The sequence below is a fragment of the Leopardus geoffroyi genome, chromosome D1 (genome assembly GCF_018350155.1).
Source record: "Leopardus geoffroyi isolate Oge1 chromosome D1, O.geoffroyi_Oge1_pat1.0, whole genome shotgun sequence".
Lineage (NCBI taxonomy): Eukaryota > Metazoa > Chordata > Mammalia > Carnivora > Felidae > Leopardus > Leopardus geoffroyi.
This window is the reverse complement of record NC_059329.1, coordinates 21620079-21644106: the sequence shown is the minus strand read 5'-3', so window position 1 is coordinate 21644106 and position 24028 is coordinate 21620079. Positions and strand designations below refer to the sequence as shown.

Sequence of the window (24028 nt, the reverse complement as noted above, 5' to 3'; positions counted from 1 at the left end):
CTTTGAAATGCACGCCATACCAGAAGGCTCCAGTGGTTCCTCCATAAGAGTGAAGTCAACAAATGATGTGTGATCTGCCCCTACTTTTCTTTGCCTTGCTCACTCCACTTCAGCTATGCCGGCTGCCTTACTGTCTTTAAGCACACTAGGCTTACTCTGCCCTAGAGTCTGCCATTTTCCTTTCCTTCTGCCTGGAAAGTTTTTTCACTAGTATATTAGTTTTCTATTGTAGCGTAAAAAATCACTGCGTGTTTAGCCGCTTAAAATAATGTTACATACATTTATTATCTTACGGTTTTATGGGTGAGGAGTCAGGGCATGCATGGCTTAGCTGAGTCCTCTGCTTGGGGCTGCAGTGAAGGTGTCGGACAGAGCTGGGGTCTCATCTGAGGCTTGGGTTTTCTTCCAAGCTCAGGTGGCTATTGGTAGAATTCATTTCCTTGAAGCTATAGAACTCATGGCAGCTGACTTCTTGAAGGCCAGTAGGAGTTTCTGACTTATGTACCCCATTTTAAAGGCTTATCTGAATTGGGCTCTCCACATACTCTTCTTTTGGTTTCTTTGAAGTCAGCTGATAGAGGACTTTACCTACATTTGCAGAATCCCAAGCAGATAATTGGGTGTTACAGATTCTGAAGGATGGATACTGTCTTTTCCCTGCATTCCATCCCGTATCCAAGGTGATTGCCTGCTTCTGTCAGTTTGTCTTTTAGGTTATCTTATTCCTGCCCATCCCATTCCTACTGCTATCCTAGGTCAGGCCTTTCTCTTATGTGTCTAGAATGTTCTAGTAGCTTCTGAACCAATCAGTCTCTCTGTTTTCGGGCTCTTCACAGGATCATTTGCATGATCACTAGATTAATCCTTTGAAATAGTCCTTTTATCATGCCAATAATTTCAGTGGCTCTCTAATTTCTTTTTTTAAAAAATGTTTATTTTTGACAGAGAGAGAGAGAGAGAGAGAGAGAGAGAGCGCGAGCATGAGTGGGGGAGGGGCAGAGAGAGAGGGAGACACGGAATCTGAAGCAGGCTCCAGGCTCCAAGCTGTCAGCACAGAGCCTGACATGGGACTTGTACTCACGGACCGCGAGATCATGACCTGAGCTGAAGTCGGACGCTCAACCGACTGAGCCACCCAGGCACCCCGGCTCTCTAATTTCTGAATTGAGGTGAAATTCATATAATGTAAAATTAACCATGTTAAAGTATTCAGTTCAGCAGCATTTAGTACATTCACAGTGTCCTCCAGCTGTCACCTCTACAGTGATTCCCTGTTGCTTATAGGTAAAGTATGAATTCTATCCAAACTCTTGCCTCACTATCTTTCCAACGTTGTCTTTCCTACATAAACCCTCAAGTTCAGCTCAGTTACTCTCTCTTGCTCTCAAAATTGCCCTTTTACTTCCTACCTTTTTACATTATAAGATTCTAACATGTCCTGTTTGTAGTGGTTGCTTATATTTTCTGGGCCCATCCATTTTTTCTTTTCTTTTCTTTTTTCTTTTCTTTTCTTTTCTTTTCTTTTCTTTTCTTTTCTTTCCTTTCCTTTCCTTTCCTTTCCTTTCCTTTCCTTTCCTTTTCTCTTTCTCTCTTTTTCTTTTCTTTTCTTTTTCTTTCTTTTTTTTTTTTTTTACATATTTTGAGGCTGTGTTTTCTTATAATAATAAACTTTGTTCTTATGCAGAGTACTTGCTGTCTTTGGCTCCAATATAACATTCAATCCATGCTATATTTATACTATTGTTTATTAACTTCTCTTTAAAGCATTTTTAAAAATGTTTATTTATTTTTAGAGAGACAGAGTGTGTGTGAGTAGGGGAGAGGCAGAGAGAGGGAGAGTGAGAGAATCCCAAGCAGACTCTGTGCTGTCAGCACAGAGCCCGATGCAGGGCTCCATCCCATGAACTGTGAGACCATGACCTGAGCCAAAATCAAGAGTCGATGCTCAACCGACTGAGCCACCCAGGCACCCCTTGTTTATTAACATTTCTTATGTCTAGGTCTGTTCCACCAACAAAGCTGTGAAGTACTTGTGCTGGTTAGCTACTGCTGTGTAACAGATCTCCTCAAAACTCCATGGCTTAAGATAACTATTATTATAGCTCACATGTGTGGATAGCTGGGGTTTGGTTGATCTTGGCTGAGCTCCACTGAACTCTTTCATATCTCTGTGGGTCAGTGGCAGGGATGGGGCCGAGTGGGGTGGGGGCTCTGCTTTCTCCTGGGCATGGTTGGCATGGGTCAGAAGAGGCAGCTCTGTTCCACAGCTCTCCTCCTTCTCCAGAGAGCCATAGGCTAGCCTAGGCATGTCCTTGTCATGGTGACAGCAGAAATGTGAAGGAGCCAATGGAACCACTCAGGTCTCTTGGGCCCTAGGCTAAGAACTGACATACCATAACTTGTGTTTCAATCTGTTGACCAAAGCGAACCATATGACTGAGCTCAGAAAGTGGTAGGGAAATACACTTTGTTTTTTTTAAGTTTATTTATTTTGAGAGACAGAGCAAGCAGGGGAGGGGCAGAGAGAGAGGGAGAGAGAGAGAATCCCAAGCAGGCTCCCTACTGTCAGCATGGAGCCCGAAGTGGGGCTTAAACTCACGAACCGTGAACTCATGACCTGAGCTGAAATCGAGAGTCAGATGCTTAACCGACTGAGCCAGTCAGGTGCCCCTATACTCGTTTTCTTAGTGGGAGAAACCACAAAACCATATGGAAAGAGGCTGTGGATATAGGAAAATGTGAAGAATTGGGGTCTTTGATGCAATTTACCACATGTTCTCGGCAGATTCCTCTCTGCTTCCCTACAGCACTTGACCATGTTAACTACAGATGTATCAGTTACCTGTTGCTTTGTAACAAACTTCCCCCAAACTTAGTGGTTGTAAAACATCAGCCATTGTATTTGCTCATGATGCTCATGATTCCATGCGTCAGCCAGGCAGAGCTCAACCGGGATGGTTCATCTCTGCTCTAGGAGATGCCAGCCAGTCTTGCTCATGTGGCTTTTTTTTTTTTTTAAATTTTTTTTTTTTTTGAACGTTTATTTATTTTTGGGACAGAGAGAGACAGAGCATGAACGGGGGAGGGGCAGAGAGAGAGGGAGACACAGAATCGGAAACAGGCTCCAGGCTCTGAGCCATCAGCCCAGAGCCCGACGCGGGGCTCGAACTCACGGACCGCGAGATCGTGACCTGGCTGAAGTCGGACGCTTAACCGACTGCGCCACCCAGGCGCCCCTCATGTGGCTTTAATTTGAACTGGAGTCTCTAGCATTCACATGACTGGCCTCTTGGCTGGGACTGCTGGGACAATAACCCCTTTCTCCCCTAAGGGTCTTCCTGTTTCCAGGGTCCCCTTCTCCATGTAATTTCTCCAGCAGGGTAGCTGGACTCTTTTTACATGGCCATCTCCAAGTTCCAAGAGAATGAAACCAGAAGCCAAGGGCCATTGAGGCAATGACTCAGAAGCTGCACATCACTTCCCCTGCATCCTGTTGGTCAGAGAAAATCACAGGCTTCTCCCAGATTCCGTAAGAGGAGAAATAGACTCCACCTCTTGATGAGAGCAGGGCACAGATACGCTGTGTGGGGTGAGGGGAATTGAGCCACAACAGTAAGACACTCAGTAAATACTTGTTGAATGGGTATTTGAACAGATTAATGAAGCAGAAGCAGAGTCTATATATGAAAAAAAGACTCTGGTGTAGGATTCTGATGCAGTAAAATTCTGATGCAACATTCTCTACTTTCCAGTTATCTTCATATTTGTCTGCAACCTCAGATGATAAATTTCCCCAGATCCGTTGGCATCAAACAGCAGACTTTGGCTATGTCCCCAACGTGAGGATGCCCAACACTTTCATGGCAGTAGCAATGGATCTCTGTGATAGGACGTCCCCTTATGGCAGGTATGGGTGCTTCTTGGGCTTTGCTTGAACAATAATCTATGTTCTTTGTCTGTGGCCTTCATTCTGATGTTCACTTGTGAGGGGCAGAGAGTGGGTGTTATGAGGATTGGACCTTCGGAGCCTTATCAATCATTTACTCTGGGGATGTGCTGCAGTAACTCAACATCTCAGCGCCCTGATGAGACAACATTTTACTTCCTGTTCACAATACATGTCCAAAGAAGGTCAACAGAGAGGCTTTGCTCGTTATAGTCATTCACAGATCTAGAGTGATGGAGGTTCCAAGTTGATCTGGGCTCCCGGTCACCTTAAAGTCTCACACTGGCAATGAAAGTAACGCATGTTACTTCTACTCACGTTGCATTGGCTCAGAGCAGGTAATATGGCCATGCCTGGCTTCAGGGAGAGCAGGCACGGAATTCTTCCGTCAACTCAGAGGAGGAATAAAGGGCTATCTGTGAATGGCTCCAATGACTACCACACGCTAGCTGTGGGATACAAGGGGATTTGAAATATGAAATGGGGCCCACACAGTGTCTGGTTTATAGTGAGAACTTAAATGAATATTTATTTTTGGACACATGAATATTTATTGATTGTCCTATCTGAACCTGGAGGGTTTTATTCATTGAACATGTGAACAACTGATTCAGATGAAACGCAGGACTGCCAGTGGTTGGAGTAAGTTTAAGTTAGCTCTCCTAGGTTAGTTCTAGTGCCTTTCCTCTGTCCCTCAGGGACCTGTATTCCTTCCTTCCAAGTCATCTGCTATTTCAAGGTTTCTAACCCATAGGATGCCCAGAGCCCCATTATGGCTACCGTTCACCGTGTCTCTTAAGCTGACGAGCCATTGACCTGTTAGATTCAGTCAACTTTGTTCTTACCTTCCTAAAGGGTGCTTTGTATAATCCTTCCCCACCCCTTCCCACCCCCCCACCCCCCCACCCCCGTTTTGAATGTGGATATTGTTCAGTGAAAACCCAAAGTTCTCTGCCTGTTCTTTATCCGTAGCATCCACCCTCGAGATAAACAGACTGTGGCCTACAGGCTGCACCTGGGGGCCCGGGCTGTGGCCTATGGTGAGAAACTGATCTTTCAAGGACCACTGCCTGAGAAGATGGAACTCCTGGCTGACAGGGGGCTGCTAAACCTCACATATTCACAGCAAATCCAGGTGAAGAAGCAGGACAAAATATTTGAGGTGAGAATAGCCAGAGCTTAATAGGGGTTCATCCTGGGTTGGGAGTCAGGATTTCTCCACACTGAGGCCCATCATCTCTTTAATTGTAACATTTCTGTGAAGGGGATCTTGGTTTTTGGCGGGGCTGAATTTATCTCAGAGGGGTGACTAAGTAGCTATTAATTCTTTAACTTAGGGGCAATTTTGATAGGACAATCAAGGGAAGGAAAATGAATCTACATTAAAATATTCCTTTTGTTTTTTCGCTCCCAGAGCATCCATCTTTGCTCTGGCAAGGGCCTGCAGCTTTATTTGTAGGTTACCTTTGGAAGATTCCTTATTCCAGAGTGTTTCCCTCATCTTGGATGTCTTTTTATGTCACACTATCGCAAATTCTGATAGTCTTTTGAGTTTAGTGTTTCCTTTGAGAGGCTTAGCTTGGGAATTTGTAGCTCATTGTAAATTAATGTAATGAAACTACTTTCTTCTAGCACGTAGCGAGGATCATTCCACTGTGGAACTAGGGCTAATAATTAAAGAGCTTATGTAGTCTTTCTTCCCTAGTTGGGGGTGGGGGTGAGGCATTCCTATTGGAACATGCAAATGAGCTTCTTTGGGAACCAGGAGGCCATTAGGCTGGTTGGAGGGGGTTGCTGTATGAAAAGAGGGCACTGGAGAGAATGAAAGAATATTAAAGACAGACTTTAATTACACGGGTTTATCCTTGCTCCTCCTATAGAGTCCTAACTACAACATTCACAGGCCTCAGGGCAGCGCTTGCCCCACTGAGCTTCTTTGGACACTGGGTTTTAGGTAGTTCTAGCTCCCCAGACGTCTGCGTTCTGACCTCAGTTCTCCCATGGCAGAACGGCCTGTCACCTGGACCCAGAATCATAGTGGGGAGCAGGACAGAATTTAACCTGGGGTACTGAAAACTTCACGTCCCCTTCCTTGGATTGCTTTCTGGTTTGAGAAAGGCTCTCTGTCCAAGGTTCCTTTGTGCCCCTTGTTCGTCTCCCGGCCCCTTCGGGAGTGCTGGAGTTGTAGCAGCCGCTGGACTGCCCCGCTCCCTCACTTCCTGCCTGCTATGCCGTCTGGTCGGAAGGCTCACAGCAAGGAGGTTCAGGGGAGCCCTCTCTAAATGCTCTATGTGATTATGTTTCCTTGTCTTCCTCAGTAATTTAATATTTTTTTTAAAAATTGATTTATTTTGTCACAGGAACATTCATTATCACACCAACCTGGGTTCGGGTTTGTTCTGGTTATTGTAGGAAATGGATCCTGGGCCAAGAGTGGCTCCTTCTGTCCCTTGTGGTCTCTTGGAGTATCCTAACTGACCTAACCGTTCCTATTTTTCTGATTCTCTTACTAGATCTCATGTTGCAGTGACCGTCAGTGCAAGTGGCTCCCAGCTCCCATGGGCACTTTCTCAGCCCAGACCCTGGCCCTGAATGTCAGTTCTTGTCGCGGCACTCCGGCTGCTGTTCGCTATGCCTGGACCACGTGGCCTTGTGAATATAAGCGGTGCCCCCTGTACCACCCCAGCAGCACCCTGCCGGCTCCTCCCTTCGTCGCTTTCATGACAGACCAGATCCCTGGAGATCTCAGCAAGCTTGCTAAATGATTTAGCGGCATTGCGATCATTACCTTGGACATAAGTGTGCGTCCTTTCGATGTGGGCATTTAGCTGTTGAAGTGATGACAGCTATAGCTTTTAAAGGCAACTAATAGAAAAGCCGCATTGGACAGCTCCCAGCTAACACATGGCTGTGTCCGTGTTCTGAATAGGCGATGAGCAGTGCTGGCAGGCTAATGAGATGCTTGCCTCTTGTCCCCTAGTCAGCCTAGGTGTCTTGCCGGACTAATTCCCAACTACAAATGGAACTTCAGTGTCCTTCACTTCCCTGTGGAGAGTGCAGTGTCTAACACTTTTGTCTACTTATATCCAGAACTGTGGAAACTCGTGGCTGGAAAGGATTTGAAGGCCATGTGGGCCAGCTCCTATTTATGTCTTCTTTACAAAATCTGGTAAGTGGTTACTGAATCTCTGTATAAAGTTTCTAAACTTCCCAACAGTTTTTTCTTATGTGGAGATGAACTCTTTCTAGGCCTGTTTGTGTTCTGTCTTAAGCCAAAGCCAGTTCTGTTCCTTTCAGTCTAATAACGATAACGTGAATGTTTGAAACCAACAGGAACTGTATGCGTGCATCTGGGGAGGTGCGAAGGGGCTGCTTTAAGGAATGAGGAGAAAGGGTGAGGTGGCGGCGGCCCAGGAAGGCACTCAGGCAGTCAGTGACGGGTGGGGGAAACACGGGCTCAGGAAAACATGGCAGTAGAGGTCACGGACAGGCAAACAGGTTAAATACAAATCTCAGGCTTTCTAAGGTAAGAGGTTTACCTCTAAAAAGGATAACCCAGATGGAAGAAAAAGAGGCTGAAAATAAAGCTACACAATAAGCATTTAGAAAAATAATCCAGATGGGACAAATGTGAAAGTGGGCTTTTGTGACTGTTAAGAATCCTAATGCAAAAAGAAAAAAACCAAAAACATAGCACTACTGCTTATTGGTTGATTAAAAACAGCTAATGGCACTTGGTAATTGTGTCCTCTATTAGAATTTGGAAATAAAAGTACAATCATTAGTGACATGTAAACATTTATAGCCCACCAAAACTGGGTTAGGAACAGTAAATGTGCTTTGAAGCATGAGGAAGGAGGAAGATTTATTTGAGTAGCTTCCACTCCCTTAATGGGAAAAATAAGAACTAAAGTAATAAGCACCTGACCCCAAGGGGTCCTGGTGTAGTGCTGAACAGCAGGAATAGCTGTCAGTGTCAGGATTTATTTTAGTAAGAAAACAAAACAACTATGCAGTATACAAAGAACTTTGGCTCCTCTGAAGACTTCCTAGTGTACAATTAACTCCTAACACCCATACTTTGACCTCATATGCCTCTGGCCTAAGGGGAACCAGGGACCTGGGAACAGAGAGACTCCTGAGAAATAAATCTCCGGGTCCACCCCTCCCCTGTGCCAACACACATTCACTCATGGGCTGTTCTAACTTGTAGGCAGCTGGACATGGTCAGGAACCCCATACCCAGGCTCCTTTCCTAGTGCACACAGGGGGAGATCCTAGGTTTAGGTAGTGGATATACTAATGAAAAGTCATGTGAAACTTAAAAATTTTTTTTAATGTTCATTTATTTTTGAGAGACAGAGACAGCGCGAGCAGGGGAGAGGCAGAGAGAGGGGGAGACACAGAATCTGAAGCAGGCTCCAGGCTCTGAGCTGTCAGCACAGAGCCTGATGTGGGGCTCGAACTCACGAACTGTGAGATCATGACCTTGTGGGGCTCGAACTCACGAACTGCGAGATCATGACCTGAGCCGAAGTCGGACACCAGACCGACTAAGCCACTCAGGCACCCTGTGAAACTTTATTTTTAATGGCTGAATGCTTTTAAACATTCTGTGGAAGGCCGGTTTCCGTAGTGTAGTGGTTATCACGTTCGCCTAACATTCTGTGGAAATTCAGTTAATTTCCCAAGTGAAAATAACTTTTTAGTATTTGTAAAATGAAATTTAGAACTATTGTAGATTTGGACACAAACAAAAAGAATAAACAAGTAAAAATCACCCTAAAATCCACCATCTGGCAAAAAACATTTAATATTTTGGTAAACATTCAGTTGATTTGCTTGGGTTATATTTTATACACTACATGTCATACTATTTTGTAATCTGTTTTTGGCTTATTCTAGTAAAATAATTTTCCTATGTAAATTGAATATAGTGTTTTAGTTTGTGGGAGCCCCATACTTTATTTAACCAATTTTTCCATTAGTGGACACAGATTTTTTTTTTCCAATTTTTCCGTTAAAACGAATACAGTGATGAATGTTACATGCAAACATCATACTGTACTTTCTTCCTTAGGATCCTTAATATGAAATAACAATTTTAAGGATTAAACATGTTTAAAAGTTTGATATCTGCAGCTTAACTCTCCTGAAGGGTCCAACAGTTTACATTCGCACCAAGGCACAGTGCCATTTACGTTCTCCCACTGACACTGGATACTGTCAGATTTCACTCTCTTAACCAACCAATAGATGAAAAGACGTTTTAAGTATACTGGGGTGGAGGGAGGCTCGTTTTGTTTTGTTTTTTTTTAAAGAATTTTTTTAACGTTTATTTTTGAGACAGAGCATGAATGGGGGAGGGGCAGAGAGAGAAGGAGAGACAGAATTGGAAGCAGGCTCCAGGCTCTGAGCCATCAGCCCAGAGCCCGACATGGGGCTCAAACTCACGGACCGTGAGATGGTGACCTGAGCTGAAGTGGGACGCTCAACCGACTGAGCCACCCAGGCACCCCAAGTCTCAAGTTTTTAAAAAGGATGATCTGTAGTAAAACATTTTACCTTTATTCCATGTACTCCCTTCATGTGTGTACATGTGATTTTTATGTAAATACATATATACATTCTACAGTTGAAACCCAAATTTCAATTTTTGACATGTGATGCATTCTATTAAGTTATAATTGTTTTATTTAATTTTAACAGGTGTAGGTCTTACCTCCCTAAGTTTAGGAACAACTGATGGGTTGAGATCTGTACTTTGAAAATTACTCTTCTAGGAAAGCTACAAAGTAAATACTCTTATTAAAGCAAGCAGCACAGTAACTTAAAAAAATCTTAAATAATCTTTCTTAAAATGAGGTTCTCTTGTATGTGTTTTACTCAGAATGTAATACAATGGAAAGATATTTGCTCTATGGTAAAAGCAGCATATATCATTTCTATAGGAGGGCACATACGTCCAGCCAACGTGTGCAGTGAAGAAAGAAAAACGTTAAAGCATGAACAGCTTTGAGTAATCCCCCTTTTACCCCAGGTTTGGTGTTATCCTAATTTTATTTTTTTGTACTGTAAAAGCTGCACAAACTTATAGAGACCAGAGTTAAGAGCCATACAATTAACTAGCAGTTAACTTTCGTTTCTGATACTTCTGCTGCCCATCTGTTCCTAGGAAACAAACCCCTTCGTGTTGTCCCTGGTCAGCAGCTACAAACTGCAGCACAGTGACAACTGACACTCCTTCCTCATTCTCCTCCTTCTGGGGTCCTTCTGTTGCTTCCTTCCAGCTGTCCCGGTCCCTGGTTGGACGGACAGCAGGGCCTCCCACGCGGTACTGCTGGGGTTCAGATGGGGTGATGCGGTAAACCTGTACCTTAGTGCCACGGGCAGGGTCCAACACATTCGGTTGCACAAAATACGGAGTCAAGTTATTACAGAGCTAGTGAAGTGACTGGGTGAGCCTGTTAGGGAGGGTGGGAGCGCCCCTGCCCTCCCGGCATGTTGTATCTGTGCCATCATGTGGATTCAACGTATTCAGCTACAAGCACATTCTCGGGTAAGGAACGGCAAAGAGCCGGTAGGAAGGATTACAGAGGACTTTTTGTTTCCCTTGAAGGATATGAAGTGTGAAGAAAAAGATGAACAGCGTGCCTTGGGCCAGCCTCTCTGGCTTGGGGAGAAGCAGACTGGACTGTGATCGTCCAGACATGGAAATGAAGCAGCTGCTGGGGTAGCAGGGGCTGGGCCTTCATTCCTGGAGCTAGGATCAGAATCCAGGTGGAAGACTGGGACTCCTCCCACCTCTCCCTCCTGAGTCTGCAGCCTGTTCTCATTCCGGCTTATAGAACACTCAGGTTTGCTCTACCACTTCGGGCAGAGCTAAGCAAAAAAAAAAAAAAAAAAAAAAAAAAAAGAAAAAAAATCCTGATCACAATGAGATGAAAATAAGCAGATTTGTAAAGAGAAATTTATTGCTAAAAATAAAGCAGCTGCAGTTTTTCCAAGGGAACACTGTCACCACAGGAACCTCTGTAACAAAATGTGTTATCTCCTTCGTTCCTGAACTGCTGCCTTCTTCCATATTCTAAGTTTTACTTTAAGTTAAATGATGTGGCATCTGACCCCTTCCTGATCAATCTGAAGACTGAGTTGGGCTACACTGGGACAGAGACTTCAGGTGCTGTAGGTGAGTGTCTACCAGGGGTTCATGCGTCAGGAACATGGGTTGATAAGAAGACACGAAGGCCGTGGGCTGAAGCTCTGGAAGGTCCAAGGATCCTGGAGAAGAAAATTCCTTCAGTTCCATTGCTGCCTGGGAGTCTCAGGGGACTGATCCCACACGTGAATGTCCTTTCAGTACCTAACACTCTTGCCCCTGTCAGCCTAATTTTGCCCTTGCTTGGTAAGATAGGACAGAAATTGACTTTTATGACAAAGAAAACTGTGGCCAAAATAGATTAAGTGTTTTGTCTAGGGTTATATAGTATACAGACAAAAAGTGAGGATTTTAATTCTATGATTTCTAGTCCAGAGCTCTGCCTATGTGACCCAACGCCAGATCCCCTGAGAGCTCCACCCATCTGTGGGAGGGAACCCACCCAACACAGGCAGGACCAAGGCCATCATCTGCTCCCCTTCACTTCACATGAAATTCTTGTCCTGAGCAGTCAACTTTCCCCTGCAGTTCCGCTTGGGTCTGTTTTAGGTGGGAAAACGAGAAAGCCTGGTTTCTCTGTGGGCCCTGCCTCACTGTGACGGCAGCTGCTCCCTGTCACCCCTGCAAGTGCTGCTGGAGAGCCCCACAGGGCAGCCCATCCTCATACTTGGGAGTCTCCGTGGTCCCGGCAGCGTAAGTTTCTATCACTTACTGCCCAGCTCTCTGGAGTACTCCGATACCCATGAGGAGCAGGCAGCAGTCTAAAAATAGTCAATTTTCAAACCGGGAAGGGAAAACTTAGCTACCTTGCAGAATGGGATCAGTACGATCTTCATCAAAGGCCTGTCTCTGAAAGGCTTCAAAGCTTATACTTGCATCATCCCCTGGCGGTCCCTGGGGCGGCTGCCCATCTCCAGGTTTCCATATATCAAACTTCACCCACTGGTAACTGCAGGATCAAAGGGCATCGTTATCAAGAGCTGTTAGCCACAATAACCCATTCTTACTTCCAAAGAGATCAGGTATGTTTTTTCTGTAATCTTTCCCACATGTATCTAAGAATCACATTAACGAAAACACTAAGAGAAGATAGGCACATTTAGTGACACGTTATCCTGCAGGATTTCCCAACCCTTTTGCTGTCATGGTACACACAGAAAATGACAATTCTAGTACAGTGGGGTACTGCCTTCTGCCACTTGTCCAGAGGGCTAGGAGGACCAATACTGAGGCACACGAAGGAGCAAGCCTGCTCTGAAGACAGAAGCAGAACACAGCGTAACAACGAGCAAAGCAGTAACTTACTTGATACATTTTCGAGCTCCTGGACAACTCTGGATCAGGTTGTGAATAGTTGGGTGAGAAAACCCAAAAAAGTCAGCTCCAGATGGAAGCAGGTTGGGCATTAGTTTCCCCCTAAATAGGAGAGGAAGATGGTAGTTTCAAAGTTTAGAGGGAGAGGAGAGTGGCTTTAGGAATGGAATGTGGGTGTGAATGCAGAGAACAAACTTTCTTGACTTGGATACTCTGGAGAAATCCATTGGATTTCTGGTAAAAAATCTAAAGGATGCAGGATAGCTTTCTATAAAATTAGGGATCTCCATACATTAAAAGCAAGGAAAGTCTCATTGTACCACAAGTGACCTATTTAGACGGTCTTCAAGCTTCAACTTACATAGTAATACTTATGGTCTTGAGCAGTTCTGCATGACAGGCATCTGCAGAAGAGGTGACAATGGCATTCTGGGGGTCATCTTCGGGAACAATTTCGAACTGAGAAAGATAAAGGAGCAATGAGATCAATTTTGAAAGAGGGAGTAGTAGAGAGAAAGCCACACTACTTCTATAACTATTTCTTCACTCTAGCACTTGAAGCTGATGTATATGATATTAGAAGGTGGGTCCAATTTCCTAGAGTGCCGTTACAAATTCAAACAAATCCAAGAAAACACAGAGAGTCCTTTAACTGTTTCAGTTCTAAACACCTTGTGACTGCTCTCCACAAGTCCACACTTAATTTGTTACACACCTTTCCTATCCACTTACTTACATCTATAAGTACAAATACAAATGGTACTTTAAAAATACATGAACAATAGGGGGCGCCTGGGTGGCTCAGTTGGTTAAGCGTCCAACTTTAGCTCAGGTTATGATCTCATGGTCCGTGGGTTTGAGCCCCGCATCAAGCCCTGTGCTGACAGCTCAGAACCTGGCGCCTGCTTAAGATTCTGTGTCTCCCTCTCTCTCTGCCCCCTCCCTGCTCATGCTTTCTTCTCTCTCTCAAAAATGAATAAAAAATTTTTAGCAAAATTAAAAGAAAAAATAACATGATCAATATACAAATTATGGAAAGAGCTTAAACGTTCATCAACTGATGAATGGATAAAGATGTGGTTTATATATAAAATGGAATACTACTTGACAATGAGAAACAATGCAATCCTGCCAATTGCAGCAATGTGGATGGAACTGGAAAGTATTACGCTGAGTGAAATAAGCCAGTCAGAGAAAGACAGATATCATGTTTTCACTCGTATGTAGATCTTGAGAAAATTAACAGAAGACCATAGAGGAAGGGAAGGGGGGAAAATAGTTACAAACAGAGAGGGAGGGAGGCAAACCATAAGAGACTCTTAAATACAGAGAAAGAACTGAGGGTTGATGTGTGGGCGGGGGGGTGGGGGGGAGAGGGGAAAATGGGTGATGGGCACTGAGGAGAGCACTTGTTGGGATGAGCACTGGGTGTTGTATGTAAGCAATGAACCACGGGAATCTACCCCCAAAACCAAGAACACACTTTACACACTATATGTTAGTCATTTTGATAGTAAATTATATTTAAAAAATAAACAAAAATACATGAGATCAAATAAGATAATTTAATCTTATATTTACTTTGTAATATCTAGGAGGAATAAGGCCATTCTGACTCCAAGCCCCATTTTTTAAATTGCAAAATATCTTGACTATATACATAAAAAATAACCCTCAACTCGAAATTCTACTAATACTGAAGAATTTTTGCCAAGAAAGTATTTTTGTAATAAATACTATCTAGCCAACTTAATTCCTTGACCAGTTTTCTCTAAGTTCATTGAATTTTTGCATAGAAAATACTTAGCCAATTAAATTCCCTGACTAGTGTTCTTTTCATAAAGTTCAGTTAAACAGTATCCATTTTTCCAAAGAAGACCTAAGATGGCCAACAGACACAAGAAAAGATGCTCAACATCACTCATCATCAGGGAAATACAAATCAAAACTACAGTGAGCTATCACCTCACATCTGTAAGAATGGCCAAATTTAACAACACAGGAAACAACAGGTGTTGGTGAGGATGTGGAGAAAGGGAAACCTTAACACTGCTGGTGGGAATGCACACTGATGCAGCCACTCTGGAAAACGGTATGGAGGTTCCTCAAAAAATTAAAAATAGAACTACCCTACAACCCAGTAATTGCACTACTAGGTATTTATCCAAAGGATACAAAAATACTGATTTGAAGAGGCACATGCACCCCGATGCTTCTGGAAAGAGCCAAATGTCGTCCATTGGCTGATGAATGGATAAAGAAGATGTGGTAGATACACACGGTGGAATACTACTCAGCCATCGAAAGAATGAAATCTTGCCATTTGCAACACGGAGCTACAGTGTATTTTGCTAAGCAAAGTCAGTCCATCAGAGAAAGACAAATACCATATGAGTTCACTAATGTGTGGAATTTAAGAAACAAAACAGATGAACATAGGGGAAAGAAAAAGAGAGGCAAACCATAAAACAGACTCTTAATTCTGGAAAACTGAGGGTTGCTAGAGGGAACATGGGTGGGAGATGGGTTAAATGCAGGATGGGTATTTAGGAGGGCACTTGTGATGAGCACCGGGTGTTACATGCATGTGATGGAATCACTAAATTCTACTCCCGAAACCAATACTACACTGTGTTAGCTAACTAGAATTTAAATAAAAACTTAAAAACCAAAACAGTATCCTGTTTTTCAATGTTTACCTTAATAAAATTATCCCAAACAGGATTTACTTATTTTCTGTATATTTTCAAAGAATATACAGTGATCAATCATTTTTTAGAATCCAAAATATACTTTACTGAGTATGGCTTCTCCTGCTGTTAGTTTTCTTCTGCAGTTATTACTTCAATTTTACTGTATCAAATTTTAGAGCTCTTTTATTTTTGTCAATAATAATTATCTTGTAGTTTTAGTCAGTGGTTTTGTTACTTCAACTAATGACATATGTTGCAAATTTAAGATACTGAGGGTTTATATTTATTTCTCAGCTAATTTATGGAAAAAACTGTGAGCAATTATCTTCAAATATTCCAGGACTGCTCTCTTTTCGGTACTGGTCATGTCAATTCCAATCTTTTTTTTTTTTTTTTTAATTTAGTTTGAAAGAGAGATAGACAGTGAGTGGGGGAGGGGCAGACAGAGAGGGAGACAGAGAATCCCAAGCAGGCTCACTGTCAGCACAGAGCCTGATCTCACAAACCATGAGATCATGACTTGAGCTGAAATCAAGAGTCAGTCCCGGGGCGCCTGGGTGGCGCAGTCGGTTAAGCATCCGACTTCAGCCAGGTCACGATCTCGCGGTCCGTGAGTTCGAGCCCCGCGTCGGGCTCTGGGCTGATGGCTCAGAGCCTGGAGCCTGTTTCTGATTCTGTGTCTCCCTCTCTCTCTGCCCCTCCCCCGTTCATGCTCTGTCTCTCTCTGTCCCAAAAAAATAAATAAACGTTGAAAAAAAAAAATTAAAAAAAGTCAGTCCCATGCTTAACTGAGTTCCCCAGGCACCCCAAATTCCAATCTTTTATACTGTGTGCACACTATTCTATTTTGCACAAAGAGCAATTAAAAGGCCAAAATCTCATATTTTGGTCTCGCAGAGCTTTCCCTGTTAGTATGTGTAACTGTACTTCATTCTTTTAACTGCTACATAATATGACGTAAGGTGGATAAATCTTAATTTTTAACCATTCTCCTCCTGATGGGCATTTCAGCGATTTCTAATTTCTTGCCATTACAAACAATACCATAATGTAGATTGTTACATGTAACTCTTTTGTTCACATTTGCATATCTCTCTAGGAAATACTTCAACACCTAGCAGTATCCTGGGTCAAGGATACACATACCAAACTTGTTGATATTGCCAAGTTGCCTTCCAAAAGACTGCAAGTTTTCACTCAAGCTAATGCTTACTTGTTTTCCTACACTCTGGCCAACACTCAATATTATCAATCTCTCTGCTGTTTGCCTATGAGCAAAATCGTTTTATCTCCATTTCTCTAATTGCTAATGAGGTCCGTTCTTACCAACCACCTGCACAGTGTCAACTGATACCTGTTGTATTTGATTGCTTTTTGTATTTGACCAGAGGAACACTTTATCTGGATATTAATCCACTGCTACATACTTTGTTCCTTTTTTTTGCTTGAGTTTTAACTTGGATTATGTATCTTTTGTTGTTCATTAAGTCTTTAACAGTCCAATCTATTCTCCTTCATAGTGTCCACATTTCATGCCTCACTCAAGAAAAGCTTTCACCTCACTCTAAGATTATAAAAATATTCTTCCATATTTTGTTTTAAGATATAGTATGAAACATTCTATAAAGCTAAAGAAATTAAAGTTCATATTAGCATTTATAAACAAAGAGATGAAAAAGAATTGTCTACATACTTTTAGTATATACTAGAGATAACACTTGATGTTAGTTGGAAAAAAATTAAGGCTCACAATATACCTGAAAATAATGTCCAGAAGGATTAATCAGCTAAAAAACAAAGCAAAGCAAAACACCTAAAACCCACGCAAACTCTTCTTTTCACAAATATTTTAGCAATTTGTCTTCAAGGAAATTAAGAACCAGTTTGTCAATATCCATGACAATTCTATTAGAATTTTTATTAGATTTGTACTGAATTTATAAATTTGTTATAAATAAATATGGTATACTACTACCATAGGAGTCTGTTGCAGTACTTTATTTTTACTTTATTACTTTTTTAATTTTTTTTTTTGGGAGAGAGACAGAGCATGAGGAGAGGAGGGGCAGAGAGAGAGGGAAGCACAGAATCCGAAGCAGGCTCCAGGCTCTGAGCTGTCAGCACAGAGCCCGACATGGGGCTCGAACCCACGAACCCTCAGACTGTGATCTGAGCCAAAGTCAGACGCTGAACTGACTGAGCTGCTCAGGCGCCCCCTGTTACAGTACTTTCTAAACAGAACTCCTGCATGGCCAGGTCATCTGAACACTCAGATGCATCTAACAGCACTCTAACCAGGAGAGGAGCGATGCAGTATTATCCACATGTGGCAGCAGGCTCTCAGCTTCTGCTTAGAGGTTCCCTTCCCTGTGTCTACTTCCTTCCACCCAACTTTCTAGTGATCTGTAACATCAGACAGAGAAGTCTGGAACTTTGAAACTGGTTTATTTTTTTTCCCAATGAGCAGAGGTGACGGGTGGGGAAAATAAACTCCCTTGCATCACAGCAGCGAGAAGGATGAACAAAAGTATTTGATAAGACTAAGGTTCGGGGCGCCTGGGTGGCTCAGTTGGTTGAGCGTCCAACTTCGGCTCAGGTCCTGATCTCATGGTTAATGAGTTCAAGGCCTGCGTTGGGCTCTGTGCTGACAACTCAGAGCCTGAAGCCTGTTTCGGATTCTGTGTCTCCCTCTTTCTCTGCCCCTCCCCGCTCACACTCTGTCTGTCTCAGAAATAAATAAACGTTAAAAAACATTGTTTTAAAAAGACTAAGGTTATGGGGCGCCTGGGTGGCGCAGTCGGTTAAGCGTCCGACTTTAGCCAGGTCACGATCTCATGGTCCGTGAGTTCGAGCCCCGCGTCGGGCTCTGGGCTGATGGCTCAGAGCCTGGAGCCTGTTTCCGATTCTGTGTCTCCCTCTCTCTCTGCCCCTCCCCCGTTCATGCTCTGTCTCTCTCTGTCCCAAAAATAAATAAACGTTGAAAAAAAAAAAAAATTTTAAAAAGACTAAGGTTCACATCTCCCAGGTCCTTAAGAGTGTATGCTACCAGAAACCAATATGCAGTTTCTTTGCTACCTCCATTTTTGTCCTACTTGAAATGGCAGAATATCAAATTAATCTTTCTTGTATATAGGCCTGCACTTCACAAATAAGCATGCTTGCTCAGCCTCCCACAGTCACCATAGCAACAGTACAAGGAGCAGGGTTCAAAGGGAAGGGCCTCAGTATGAGAGTCGGACAGACTCAAATCCCAGCTCAAGCACTTATTAACAAAGGTTTGACTTGGGGCCAATCGCTTTTCTGCATCTTGGCATTACCCAAATGGTTATTATACAGCATGTACTGGGAGTGTCAAAACGGGTGATATCTAGTAAGTGGCTGTCACAGAGAAGGGTCTCAAAAAACAAAACAAAACAAAACAAAACAAAACCCAGTAGCTGTTAATCGAGTGGGTACCTGGGGTTGCATGCCACCATCCTTGATCTGACAGGTATACAGACACTTCTGGTCTGGGCACTTCATGCTGGCATATATCCGAGTACTGCAGTAGCCAACAGGGTAGATGGCACTCTCATCATGGAAGCCAGGTCGGTCGGTGATGATCTATAAAAAAGATTCCCCCACTCTGCGACTGAGGTCACTAGAGAATTCAGAAGTCCAGTGTACCGTGGTAGCCTTTAAAACCACTTTGGGGCCGCAAAGAGTGACTCGAATCACAGAGAGAAAGTGTGTCAGCTGCGCAGCAGACAAAACTGACCTGGTTTCCTAGGGACTGGAGATTTTCTGGGGTTGGTCTGGATCAGCAAGGGGCTGCTGCTGATGGGAACAGGGAGGGAAGGCTCAACCCCATTCCCATATTTCTGATTCTCCTCTCTATATATCGCTGGTCTCACTCACCTCCCCCAGGCTATATACTGTTAGACCCCCCAGTCCGATGGGGAACACAGGCCGTCCTGAGGGATCCAGGGCAATGGGCTGAACCAGCTTGCGAGCACCTCCCTCCATTTTCTTTTTCTTGGATGTTTTCTTCAGAACTGAAACGCAAATCTGGGGTCACCCACTTTAAGCCCCTCCCAATGCTGAGGGGAAGGGAAAAATTTACACGTGAATGCTAAGAACAATACGCCAATCCTGGTTCTGTACACTCGCTGAATGGGCACATGGGACTTTTTCCCCAAAGCCCGGAGTATCTTTTTAACCCACCCACCTGGCAATGGCTAATTTTAGTATCAATGCTGAGGACCTAAAAGCCTTGCAGTTTTTAAGGCCTCTTCATTTATCCGATCAGAAATTTCCCAAGCCATCCGTGTGCTCAAAAGGCCACCTAGCCCATTTCCCTGCCTCTAGGAAACACTGAACTGAAGGCAACCCAGAGAGTTGGGGGTGTGGGAGAAGGGGGAGGCCTTAGCCTGCTCCCTTCCATTTAACCAGGTCTGACTAGAATTCCTCCACCCAATGTGGCTCTAAGACACTTTCTTTCCAAGGGCTATTAGGGCAGCTAAGGGACCAAATGAGGGTTTAAGTATATCTGTGGCCGTGTGTGTCTACCAGTTAGTACCAGGTCTTTGTCATTAGTCGTGGAGCCACCGGGACAACTATCGTCTCCCCAAGGTACCTTCCAGTTTGTTGTTCTCTTTGCCTTTTTCTTTTTTCTCCTTCTTGGATTTCTTCCCAAACGGTTCCTCAGCCCCAGCGCTGGGCCCAGAGATGGGCCCAGCTCCCTGTATGGCTCCCACAGAGCCGGCCACGCCGTAAGTTAGGGGCACACTGGAGCTGTGGGAAGGCGCTGCGGCCTGTACCTCGCTTTCAGTTAGAGCCTGAAGCTGGAGGAGCTTCTTTAGCAAATACCTGAGGTTGGGAAGGAAAGGGAGCAGAGGTATGAACTTCTATTTTATCTCAATTCAGTATTTTACTTAAGTAGTGGAAAAGCCAGAATTATATAAAGATTATTACACTCATAAAAATAAGGTTCTTCTTGGACCCAGGGAATAGGAGGCTCCAGAGGACACTTCCTCAAGAAGCCAAAGATAAGGACTGTAGTTTATCTCTCTTGCATCTGGAGGGTTCCTCTACCTTGATGTTGAAAGGTATTATGCTTCTGGAGGGAACGTACCACGATCTCCTTAGGTATGAATTATACATACCCACTGTGCTTTGCACAGAATATAGTACATACTGAATAAATATCTGTGGAATGAGAGGTAGTTTCTTTTATCCCTTGTCTTTTGTAACTGGGCAGTTATAAGAAGATAGCTTATGAGATGTGGCAAGAGGGCCATGTCAGAAAGGTGAATAGAGGTGCTGTCTCGTCACCACGGTCCAACACGACTTGGGTAAATGGGAACCAAAACCGGAGGTTGTGAGTTTCTCTGCATTGATCAGAGCCAATGGGCTGTGTAATACATAAAAATTCCACTGGAGAAAAATCCCCAGAGCAGTAACACCATATCAATCACTGAAAATGGGATTCTGAACACAACACGAAGGCAGCTCACCGTCTTTCTTCTTTTGCTTTAAGAAATTTTTCCTCAAGGCGAGCAATTTCATCACAAATAGCAGCATTTTCCTTTAAGAAAAAATTTTTGGATATAATCACATATAGAGAATAAAAGATCAAAGTATTACGCTGGGAAGAGAAGCTATGTTTCAAACCAAGAAGTCTGTGTTACTGGGTGAGAGGAACAAGTTAATCTACCCTGCAGACCAACTATTAAGAAAACCTATAGGTAAAGGTAGAGTCAAATTCCATTATGGGCAAGGTCATTAATTTATTGAAACTGGGGCACCTCAGAGTGAAAAAGGGGTGCTATTATTATTCCAGAATAGTATGGTAGACTAGGATTGCCCTAGGCAAACCAAGATGTATGATCACCCTAGCTAGGGTAGACTTTGGCAGAGAAAAGGGCATCCTGCTGAAATCCATATAGGCTTCAATTTAAACCTTACAAATATGAGAAATGTCCATTCCCAAGTGCCTTGACTCTTGGGGAGATAACAAAACCAAGCTTTGCTAACCCCAAGACACCCATGCAATATGAACCTTAAAAGGACAACTGGACAAAATAAAATCAACTCTGGTATGCAAAATTCTTAAAATTTCATAATCTACTTATGTGTATTCAAGTATCGTCTGACTCTCTGACTCAAGCTATTTCCCAAGCATCAGTTGTAAAGGAAATATTGTCATCTGGACATTCCTCAAGTGAGAGCTCAAAATTTGAATGTTCAAAGCGATATCCCTTTTCTTCACAAGGCCTATTTCAAGTACTTGAATGGAATCAACATCTTAAGAACATAGACTTTAGGGATATCCGACATGTAGAGCATAAAAGAAAATGAGCGGTCAATTAAGTATCAAGTGCTCTTAATTCTACTTTTTTCATGTCTCTCCAGTGCACACAGCCAGTGCTAAATAAATGCTTTTGGAATGAATGTTCTAATTTCCAAACCTTTCCTTATGCTTCTAAAAAAGCGGAGATATGTGCAAACTTGTGGTAGAAAGAAGAGTTTAAGGTGGTGATTCAGACACGGAGGCACATTTGAAAAGTGAGGACTCCATTCCCTATTTCCCAGCACTGAGGCAAGCTTGAGCAAGCCAGAATGCCAGAACACAAAGTTGTGGCTGGCAGGTCAGTTCACTTATTCAATGAATTCAGTGCTTCTACAATAAAGGAACAGCAGAAATATTTGAGAGACTAGAGAGGTTAGAAGGGGGCGGGGGTGGGGGGAATTATTGAAAGTTTTGTGAGCCTGTTTAGGGCAGAGGTCTGTTATGCGGATTTGGGGTGCTTGGGAAATAAGGCTGTGTAGTCGAAGTATTGAAGACACTAGGACCAGGAATCAGGGCTGGGACACAGCGCCCTTGCACAAGTCATCTCTTGGGGTTTCGGTGATGCCATTTTTAAAAACAGTGCCTCACTCTAGGGTTCTCTTGAGAATCAAACGCCTTTCCAAGAGTTTCGTGGTAAGAACGATGACTGAAAGCGACTGGCACATCTTCCAGATGTCAAGCACTTTACTTTCCTCAATTAAATCTTCACGACTCTGAAAGGCAGTTAGCTCTCTTCAGGAAACAGAAGAGTACAGAAATTAGCTAAGGTGCCCAAGGACACAAGGCCAACGAGAAGTAACGTGTACTGCAAAAGCTAACACTACTGATTCGGCCACTCTGGGAGGGGAACGGTGTGGGGAAAGATTTCGCGAATTAGGAGTGTCGAGGCGGAGAAGGGCCGAGCGACACTCTGACTCACAAACACGGTGGCTTTGGCCGCTTTGCGCAGCCGCAGGTACTTGAGCCGGTACTTCTCGTTCTGGCTCTTCTTCGGGAGCTTTTTCATCCTGGCCTTGCTGGACTGCAGCGGGGCCCGCGGCGAGGAGGCCGGGCCGCCCAGCAGGCTCATCGTCCGGCCCCGCTACGGGGCCTCCAGGGCGCGGCCGGCATCGGCTCCCAGGCCGAGGAGCGTCGGCTTCGTCTCGTCTGGGTTGCCGGAAGCCGGCTTCTTAGGAATCTACCCCTCCAGAACTTTCCCAAGGCGAAAGGCCGGGCCAAAAGTCCGGCAACCGACCTCGGCCACCGGGCCTCCCAGCACTTCCGCGTCTGCCTCGGAAATAAGCCCCGCCCGGAAATTACGTAACGGCGCCGGCCGCGAGTAATTTCCGGGGCCGTGAGCCTGGGGTGGTCTGGGATGTGCAGAGCTGCGGTCTGGAGCAGGGAGGGGCGGGTGCAGGCGACCGAAGAGCAGACTCGGTGTCTCGCTGCTGTGTCCTTAGCTGAGGAGTATTACTGTGGAGCTAACGGCTAAAAGCCCCGAAATCTTGCCGGCGCGAATCTCCCACACGCTCCCCCAGCCCACCGCGTTTCAGCTCCAGTTTTCCACACTCCCTAACGGGTCTTCCCGAAATGTGGGACGCACTTGAAAGCCCGTGTTGGGACTGCGGCTTTCCAGTATACAGCTCACATAAAGGTTTCCCGAAAGCCTATGAGGCCGAGATTTAACTAGGATCTGGGACAACACTGGTGACTAGAAAAAAGGCTTCTGCCCCTTCAAGTTAGGCTCTAATAGGGAAGAGAAGGGTTTTAATAACGAGCTAGCACCAAGTAGGCACTCAGTAAATGTTTCCCTGATGAAACCAAAAGTATGTTTCTGGACCTCTACCTATATTAACTTAGCGCTAACTTTGTAACCAAGGTCTATCTAAAATCCTCAAATAAGGAGGGTAGGCAACTTTTAGGAGGCAGTGCTGGTAAATGCTCAGGTCTGGAAGACAAAACGCTTGTATTTTTTTTTTTTTTTTTAAGTTTATTTTTGAGAGAGAGGCAGAGAGAAGGGAGAGAGAATCCCAAGCAGGCTCAGTCAGCACTGTCAGCACGGAGCCCGAAGTTGGGCTCCAATTCATGAACCGTGAGATCACGGCCTGAGCCAAAGTCAGGAGTTGGATGCTCAAAAGGCTTGTTGTATTCTTATTCCAGCAATGCCACTAACTAGCTGAATAAGCCTGTGTGTCACAGGTTTTTCTGTTGAAAAACTATTTACTGTTGAAATAGTATTTCAGTGGTTTACTGTTGAAATACTATTTAGCATAAGGGAGGCTAGTGAGGGTTCTAAACTGGTGTAAAATTACCGTTAGACAGTCAAAATGTGGACTTCTGGAGTTGTATATGGAAATTAAAGAAAGTATGTATGTACATAGTTAAAACAAATTCAGTGAATTACTGGAGAAAAATGTAACACTAATGTGTGTAAGTAACAGAGTTCAAAAAAAGGTTTCGAATTGATGACCAGCTATTTCATTTCTGATTATTGTAAAAATAGTGACAGGGTCAAGACAAAATGGTTTTCACACAGAAGTCTTATGAAAGTTCTTTCATATCCTTCCATAATGAAAGCTGCCCTTGTTGCATGTGGCTGAGTTTTA

At 43.9% G+C, this 24028-nt stretch overlaps 2 protein-coding genes across 7 annotated transcripts in view; one reads left to right on the top strand and one right to left on the bottom strand.

The window, feature by feature from the left end:
• The window catches only part of SIAE (sialic acid acetylesterase), a 41756-nt gene extending 31787 nt beyond the window's left edge, over positions 1-9969 (top strand). For 4 of the 5 annotated variants that reach the window (XR_006713855.1, XR_006713854.1, XR_006713857.1 and 1 more), the window contains 4 exons: positions 3753-3907; positions 4919-5108; positions 6460-7115; positions 9898-9969. Coding sequence is in view for 1 of the 5 variants with exons in the window: in XM_045483298.1 (XP_045339254.1) it covers positions 3753-3907; positions 4919-5108; positions 6460-6711 (597 nt within the window). In the remaining 4 variants the exon portion in view is untranslated. Of the gene's footprint in view, positions 1-3752; positions 3908-4918; positions 5109-6459; positions 7277-9897 lie in introns of those variants that run through there. The other variant, XM_045483298.1, reaches the window with a different exon arrangement.
• A 929-nt stretch (positions 9970-10898) lies between these two features.
• TBRG1 (transforming growth factor beta regulator 1) lies at positions 10899-22740 on the bottom strand. Of its 2 annotated transcripts, none has more exons than XM_045483299.1 (9): positions 22363-22740; positions 20608-20678; positions 19728-19960; positions 19010-19146; positions 18569-18715; positions 12781-12878; positions 12411-12521; positions 11912-12054; positions 10899-11227 (listed from the first exon to the last, which is right to left on the bottom strand). In XM_045483299.1, exons 1-9 carry the CDS (start codon positions 22510-22512, stop codon positions 11082-11084), a joined length of 1236 nt encoding a protein of 411 aa, XP_045339255.1. In that variant the 5' UTR covers positions 22513-22740; the 3' UTR covers positions 10899-11081. The 2 variants fall into 2 exon arrangements, with proteins under 2 accessions (XP_045339255.1, XP_045339256.1); XM_045483300.1 differs by having other exon boundaries at positions 11982-12054; positions 22363-22728.
• Between the last annotated feature and the right edge of the window lie 1288 nt (positions 22741-24028).